The 7,439-nt window shown below is 37.8% G+C and overlaps 3 protein-coding genes across 10 annotated transcripts in view; 1 reads left to right on the plus strand and 2 right to left on the minus strand.

The window, feature by feature from the left end:
• Window positions 1-2,111, minus strand: part of LOC104716741 (probable E3 ubiquitin ligase SUD1) — a 13,339-nt gene extending 11,228 nt beyond the window's left edge. For 2 of the 3 annotated variants that reach the window (XM_019231002.1, XM_019231001.1), the window contains exons 1-3: window positions 1,571-2,111; window positions 653-1,336; window positions 34-546 (exon numbers count right to left, since the gene is read on the minus strand). In XM_019231002.1, the coding sequence (XP_019086547.1) occupies window positions 34-546; window positions 653-1,336; window positions 1,571-1,927 (1,554 nt within the window). In that variant the 5' untranslated portion in view covers window positions 1,928-2,111. Of the gene's footprint in view, window positions 547-652; window positions 1,337-1,570 lie in introns of all 3 variants that reach the window. The other variant, XM_010434166.2, reaches the window with a different exon arrangement.
• Window positions 2,358-5,881, plus strand: LOC104716744. Of its 4 annotated transcripts, none has more exons than XM_010434170.2 (10): window positions 2,358-2,551; window positions 2,798-2,881; window positions 3,017-3,091; window positions 3,181-3,223; window positions 3,321-3,378; window positions 3,487-3,642; window positions 3,731-3,793; window positions 3,886-3,980; window positions 5,354-5,450; window positions 5,553-5,881. In XM_010434170.2, the coding sequence occupies exons 1-10, from the start codon at window positions 2,464-2,466 to the stop codon at window positions 5,802-5,804; spliced, it is 1,011 nt and encodes a 336-aa protein (XP_010432472.1). In that variant the 5' UTR covers window positions 2,358-2,463; the 3' UTR covers window positions 5,805-5,881. The 4 variants fall into 4 exon arrangements, with proteins under 4 accessions (XP_010432472.1, XP_019086549.1, XP_019086548.1 ...); XM_019231004.1 differs by having other exon boundaries at window positions 5,369-5,450; XM_019231003.1 differs by having other exon boundaries at window positions 2,358-2,548.
• LOC104716742 (DEMETER-like protein 3) overlaps window positions 5,802-7,439 on the minus strand; it is a 6,917-nt gene continuing 5,279 nt past the window's right edge. For 2 of the 3 annotated variants that reach the window (XM_010434169.2, XM_010434168.2), the window contains exons 17-23: window positions 6,994-7,435; window positions 6,868-6,904; window positions 6,723-6,780; window positions 6,517-6,653; window positions 6,369-6,434; window positions 6,121-6,274; window positions 5,911-6,029 (exon numbers count right to left, since the gene is read on the minus strand). In XM_010434169.2, coding sequence (XP_010432471.1) covers window positions 5,911-6,029; window positions 6,121-6,274; window positions 6,369-6,434; window positions 6,517-6,653; window positions 6,723-6,780; window positions 6,868-6,904; window positions 6,994-7,435 — 1,013 coding nt within the window. Of the gene's footprint in view, window positions 6,030-6,120; window positions 6,275-6,368; window positions 6,435-6,516; window positions 6,654-6,722; window positions 6,781-6,867; window positions 6,905-6,993; window positions 7,436-7,439 lie in introns of all 3 variants that reach the window. The other variant, XM_010434167.1, reaches the window with a different exon arrangement.

The following is a 7,439-nucleotide window of genomic DNA, read 5'->3' on the forward strand; positions in this document are numbered from 1 at the left end:
CATAGTCATCAGATGCCTCATTGCTGCCAGGAACTGCCTAAGGAGGGATGGTACAGCTTCTACTATAGATGCAATCCCATAAAATCTCCCAACGGTCAGAGGCTCACCCTTGGCATATCGAATCAGTGCAATGATCCCAAGGTAGAGGAACACCAGAAATACTATAAACATGTACCCAACAGCCAGAGTTGTAATATCAGATAGCTTTGAGGCCCCAGCAGCAGAACCTTTCAAGAGATCAGCACCAACTGATAGTGTATCGTTTGCTCTATTCAATTCACTTCCATTGACTTTCACCATATCTGTGAGTTGACCAAGCAAGCCATTTTCTTGACCTTCGTTAGTCAAATTTGAGACAGCAGTCAGCGCACTCTTCAGCGTAATATTTTCCAATGATAGTCCAGTATCTGTCAAATGCATCGATGCGGCCATGACAGGGCCTCTAGCAGCAGCAAATAGCCATGACACGTGATACAGTATAACCCGTCCTAATGTGAAGGGCACAAATATCACAACACCAAGGAATATCATATTGCTTGCTAGAACCTGCAACGTTATGAACATCAAAAAGATTCAAGGAAGGGCCGATAGTAAAGAAGAAGGGATAATAGACTCTAAAATATGAATCACAAGGGTAGAAAGATAAACTTACAGTAAAGGCATTCTCAACCAAATGAAACACTGGACCCTGCATTCCAACAAGCTCATCAAATGGAACGTCTTCTGCACCATCAGCATCGTCCAAACCATCAAACATCTGTTCAACCTGAGCCTCGAGACGAGCTGCTTGTATGTCCAACCTTGCCAAAACATTTTCGGGATTCCTTCTAGCAATCTGACCAACCGCAGCACCCTGATCTCCAGCATCTTCGACATTCCCCTCTCCGGCAAGATTCCTATTAGCTTGTCCAGCAGGTCGTCTTGCAGCGCGAGCACCATTTCTGTCCCCGTCATCTTCTCTCTCATCTTGTCCCCCCAGCTCTCGTAAATGCCTAAAGTAATCCCTTAATGAAGTCGCTCCAAGGAAGATGAAGACAATACTTGCCGATAGTAAGAACCCATGCAAACAATCGGTGAGAATTACTGTGGTGGAGATGTGGCTTAAGAACAACCTCTGAGCTTCACCAAAACTTCGCACAAAAGCCAACCGCCATATCCAGAATGTAATGAAAGGTATAGTGAGAAGCCAGACAGAAAGCACAAAACTCAACCTCAGAAAGAACTGCAAAACATGGCAAGCTTTCATGGCAATTCCAACTACAAACTCCTGGAAAGGGAGCCTCGACGGAGCATTGTCAGCATACACTGGGGAGAATGAGAAAGGATGCTTGCAAACCTGCAATGATGAAGTTACCAAGTAAACTCAAACAATAAGTAAGATGATCACACAGAAATCGTATGCAGTTACCTATTCGTTCACCCCAAAGGTCACACAGAATCATGAAAAAGTAAAACAGGTTCGACCCATAACATTTCCAATCAATTCAATATTTCCAATCAATTCTTAATAAGAAGAATCCGAAATCTGCGAAATCACCATGTACTAAAGAGGGGGAAAAGAAAACAAAACCTCGCATTGACGAGCGTTGCTATGATTAAGCCACTGAAGGAGACAATCCTGGTGAACAAACTTGATGCTTCCGCTACAAGCACACGGATACCGAAGCGGATTGTCTGAATCCCCAGGATTTCTGCAGATCCTGCACACGTCCTCTTCATCTTCGTCATCATCAACATACCTCGACGCTGCCGACGTCGGAACTGAGGGATCCATGGTCGAGAAAGGATTGGGAGAGGCCTGATTCGGCGACGAAGCAGACATGGACGAAGAGGAAGAAGAAGATGAAGAAGAGGAAGGCTCTGAGACAACCTCAGAAGCGGCCGCAGCGCCAGAGATGGATAACGAATCGGCCGAGGAAATCTCCATGGAGAAATCCGGGCTATACGCAGACGGTGGTGACGGTGACGGCGACGGCGGTTGATTAGAAACGGACTCGACTCGGTTGAGAGTCTGATAACGTCGAGCTAAGAGGAAAGGGGTCGTCTATCCCGATTTTTTTTTCTTTTTTATTATCCTCGAGAATCCAAATAGAAAAGAAAGACCAAAAAAAAAAAAAAAACACGAAGGCACCGAGTAAATTGATTTATAAAGTAGGCATAGACCGGGTTATGTAAACCGGTAATTGACCTTCCCTATTGTACATTTATTGACGGTTTTTTGTCGGTTACGCGTTTTTAGATTATGGGTTTTAAGAGAGAGCTTTTAGCCCATTAAGGCCCATCACTTTTTTTTTTTTTCCCTCATCGGAGAGCAACAAAATCAATGGCTATATTTTGCTCTCCTGTTACAGCTGAAATTGATTAATCACAGATTTTTTTTTTTTTTTTACACACGCACTGCTATGTGTGAGGTTGAGGAAGCAGAGTGAAGAGAAACAAAGAAAGATAGAGAGATAAGGAGCAATGGCTTCGCTTTCGCTGCACATAACTCCTTGTACTAGTCGCCCTTTACGCCATATCAGAGCTAGAGTCTCCTGTTGCTCTTCTGGTGGTAATTTCGTTTATTTCTCAAATTTTTTATGGAAATTGAATGTGAGATATTGTTGATTGTTTGATGGGCTTAAAACCGAGAGAGTGCTTGAGTTTATTATCTCTTTCTGTGTAGTAGAGAAACCATCTTTTGTATGAAAAATGCAGTGACTATCTTTATAATTATGCTTGGTGGGAGAAACAACAATTTTAAAAGAATGTGTAACACATAAGGATTGACTTAAAAAAGGTTAGATTTTTCGTGCAGGGCATGTATCATTTATCAAAGATGTAGCTGCCACTGAACCTCCAATGCATCTTCAGCACTTACTCAAAGTGCTTCAAACAAGAGGTTAATATATCAATCTCAGTTTGTTCCTCACTATGTCCAAGCTTATCAGTGATATTTATTGACTACTCTGGATTGGTAATATTGGAAAAAGGTAAACTTATGGATCTTAGAATATCTCTTGTTTTCGTTCTGCAGGTGAAACAATCATATCTCCTGGAGCTAAGCAGGGACTGATACCTCTTGCTATTCCGCTTTCGAAGAATTCTTCAGGTAAGACCCACACAATTGATCGAATTCATTTGCTTTCTTTTCAGGAGATTTTTTTTAATTTTGTGTTTTCCGGTTTATTGTCTAAGTAGGCTCTATTACTGCACTTCTGAGATGGCCTACTGCTCCTCCAGGGTAAGAGATTTGGATCATTCTTGGTAACTATTGCATTGGTAAATAAGTATATGATGTTTGGATATTCTTGATTTTAACTTTTTGTATATGAAAACAGAATGGATATGCCGGTTGTGGAAGTTTGGAGGAGTGGAGTCCGGCTTATAGCTAGAAATGTAATGACTTTACATTCTTGATATACGTAGCTTATCCTTTTTTAGAGGACTTATGTCTTTTTTTTTTTTGTTACCAAGAAGCAATTTTTAACAGTTTCTGATATTCAGGTAGATGAGTATATTCACCGGATTCTGGTTGAAGAAGATGCACAAGAGCTGACAGAACTTTATCGTGCTGCAGCAGAGGCAGGTGAAAAACTTTACAAAAAGGGTGCTTTTGCTGAATCTCAAATTGACAATCTTAATGTCTACGTCTTGAAGAAGGTAAGACTTTAAAGAACCATTACTTATCAAATGTGCTATGTACACCACAAATAATAAACAATACTTTTGTTATTTGTATTGTATATAGGTTGGACTATTTCCAGATTTGTTGGAACAAAAAGTATTACGGCATTTCGATGAAGGAGATCATGTAAGAATCTTTTATAGCATATAATATCACATCCTCCATTTATGAATCACGCTTTTGTTAAACTTTTAAAGGACTTCTTTTGTCCCTGGAAGGTTTCAGCTATGGTAACAGGAGAGTTTTACACAAAGAAAGACCTCTTTCCAGGATTTGGACGACCTTTTGTATATTATGCAAACATACTGCAGAAGTTCGTAAACAATACATATATATATATATATATATGTATCTGTTTATTATCTTCGTAGAGAAATATAGAGTNAATGCATCTTCAGCACTTACTCAAAGTGCTTCAAACAAGAGGTTAATATATCAATCTCAGTTTGTTCCTCACTATGTCCAAGCTTATCAGTGATATTTATTGACTACTCTGGATTGGTAATATTGGAAAAAGGTAAACTTATGGATCTTAGAATATCTCTTGTTTTCGTNAATCACCTTGGTGGACATTAGGATGTCCTTATGAGGCATGTCTAAAAAATAATTCTTGTACTTCTTTTTTTTGGTTGTTCTGAGTTTTAAAGCATATAAAAACATTTTCATAGTCATGACATNTACCTCTTGCTATTCCGCTTTCGAAGAATTCTTCAGGTAAGACCCACACAATTGATCGAATTCATTTGCTTTCTTTTCAGGAGATTTTTTTTAATTTTGTGTTTTCCGGTTTATTGTCTAAGTAGGCTCTATTACTGCACTTCTGAGATGGCCTACTGCTCCTCCAGGGTAAGAGATTTGGATCATTCTTGGTAACTATTGCATTGGTAAATAAGTATATGATGTTTGGATATTCTTGATTTTAACTTTTTGTATATGAAAACAGAATGGATATGCCGGTTGTGGAAGTTTGGAGGAGTGGAGTCCGGCTTATAGCTAGAAATGTAATGACTTTACATTCTTGATATACGTAGCTTATCCTTTTTTAGAGGACTTATGTCTTTTTTTTTTTTGTTACCAAGAAGCAATTTTTAACAGTTTCTGATATTCAGGTAGATGAGTATATTCACCGGATTCTGGTTGAAGAAGATGCACAAGAGCTGACAGAACTTTATCGTGCTGCAGCAGAGGCAGGTGAAAAACTTTACAAAAAGGGTGCTTTTGCTGAATCTCAAATTGACAATCTTAATGTCTACGTCTTGAAGAAGGTAAGACTTTAAAGAACCATTACTTATCAAATGTGCTATGTACACCACAAATAATAAACAATACTTTTGTTATTTGTATTGTATATAGGTTGGACTATTTCCAGATTTGTTGGAACAAAAAGTATTACGGCATTTCGATGAAGGAGATCATGTAAGAATCTTTTATAGCATATAATATCACATCCTCCATTGATGAATCACCCTTTTGTTAAACTTTTAAAGGACTTCTTTTGTCCCTGGAAGGTTTCAGCTATGGTAACAGGAGAGTTTTACACAAAGAAAGACCTCTTTCCAGGATTTGGACGACCTTTTGTATATTATGCAAACATACTGCAGAAGTTCGTAAACAATACATATATATATATATATATATGTATCTGTTTATTATCTTCGTAGAGAAATATAGAGCCACATGTTTTAGGATTCTTATTTGCAGGGTAGGAAGGAATTCAGAAGCAAAAGATGCGGCTAGAGTAGCATTGAAATCACCTTGGTGGACATTAGGATGTCCTTATGAGGCATGTCTAAAAAATAATTCTTGTACTTCTTTTTTTTGGTTGTTCTGAGTTTTAAAGCATATAAAAACATTTTCATAGTCATGACATCTTGAAAACATGCAGGACGTTGCTAGTATTGCGCAATGGGAAGACGAGCAGATTGAATTCATAAGGGAGAAAGTGAGTGATGAAGGTCGTCTTGAGGATTTGACGAAAGGGAAAGCCCCAGTCCAAGTCGCCTTGGATGTTGCCGCTTTTCTCTTGGATTTGGCTTCTATTGAAGGAACTTGGTCTGAATCCTTGAACCAAATTGCTAAATGTTATGAAGAGGCTGGACTACACCATATTTCCAATTTCGTTTTGTACACAGAATGAAACCAAATCATATGAAAAACCATTTGTTTTTAATCATAAAAACTTCTTTTGTCATTCAATTGAAAAAGTTTGCAAAACTACACAAAAGAAAAACTAAACTAAACGATTATATATCATCGTCATGCATGTATTTTGGCCCTCTCTCAACAGGTGGCGTGTGTAGTCTTCGAACAAGTTCTTGTGGCATTCGCTTCTTTCTATCAAATGCTCTCATACATAAAAACCCTGCACATTATCATCACCACACAACATTATTGCACAATTGTTTTATTTAAGAATTCAACAACCATTTTTAATTTAAAAATATGTTTGTTACCTGTCCAAAAGCAAAGTTGAATCCGTCTTGTGTCTAAAAGTCGAAAAATAGATGATACCGACGAACCACAGTACATTGCTCGTTTTTCTAGTCCGTCACACCACTCTCTAGGAAACACAACGGGTTCTAAACTTGTCTCATGATCTGCAAAAACCTGAGGAAAAAAAAATCCTTACATTTTCTTTCTAATTGCTCATTTTAAAGAATTATTTTAAAGAAATTTTATGAACAAAAAGAAAATCACTTGCCTCATTAGTCTGAAAATATGTTCCATTGAGTGGGAAACCCGCTCGCATTGCTGTTCTACATGGAATCTGTTCAGTTGCATTCATCCATGTGATGTGAGTATCAAAAGTAAACAACGTTATAAAAAGCTAAAATGTAAATTCTACTTACCAAAATTGTTCCACGAGAAGTGTTAGAGCTTTGTTCACGTATAGCCCAACAATAAGAACAAGTCTTTTTCTTGCATAATTCTGATCCGTCAAAGTCACACTTTTTTTTTGGTTGAGTGAACGAGTTTGACGTTTCACCTAAACATATCCAATAAAAAACTTAGTTTATGCTTATGTGAACAATGGATAAATTATGTTTGTACATACCTGGTTGCCAAATCGCAAGAAGGTAGGGACTCGGATCATCAAGTTCTCTTCTCTCAAACTATATAATATGTGTAACAAAAAAAATCATTACCGCATAAATTCTACAAATAGTTGCATTTTTGTAGTTAAGAGCAGATATACTTACATCGTGTAGAAGCTTATGATTGTCAGGAAGCACATATCTGCAAAAAAAGAAAATTATATATTTACCTATTCTCACAATATGCGTCAAAATATGATAATGAATGTGTAAATACATAAAGATACTTACACCACATGCTCAGTTCTTAGTCGATCATAATACTTCATTTTTCGAGGTGGTTTGATTGGAATGCATGCATTTTCAGGGGTGAGAAGTACTATTGCTTTTGATATTTCTTCATCAGAGCTGCTCAATATCTTTCCACCTTCTACAAGTGCATCCTCTACATTTTTCTTCAATGCATCCAAGTCAATATCAATTTCAGGAATTCTAGCATATGGCTGATAAGTATTTCTCCATGGAAAATCTTCAATGTCTACTAACTCGGGAATCTCCGGTCTTGGAGAAGAAGGAAACTCAACCAATGGCTTACAACATATATCTTGCTCGCTACATCTGGGAGAAGCACATTCCTCTATCAGATTTATATTTGATGTCATGTTAACGTCGACATCTTGAGAACATGCATGTTTAAAAGTATCAGGCTCATCATGCGTCTTCTCTTCTGGACCTTC

Source organism: Camelina sativa, chromosome 10 (genome assembly GCF_000633955.1).
Source record: "Camelina sativa cultivar DH55 chromosome 10, Cs, whole genome shotgun sequence".
Lineage (NCBI taxonomy): Eukaryota > Viridiplantae > Streptophyta > Magnoliopsida > Brassicales > Brassicaceae > Camelina > Camelina sativa.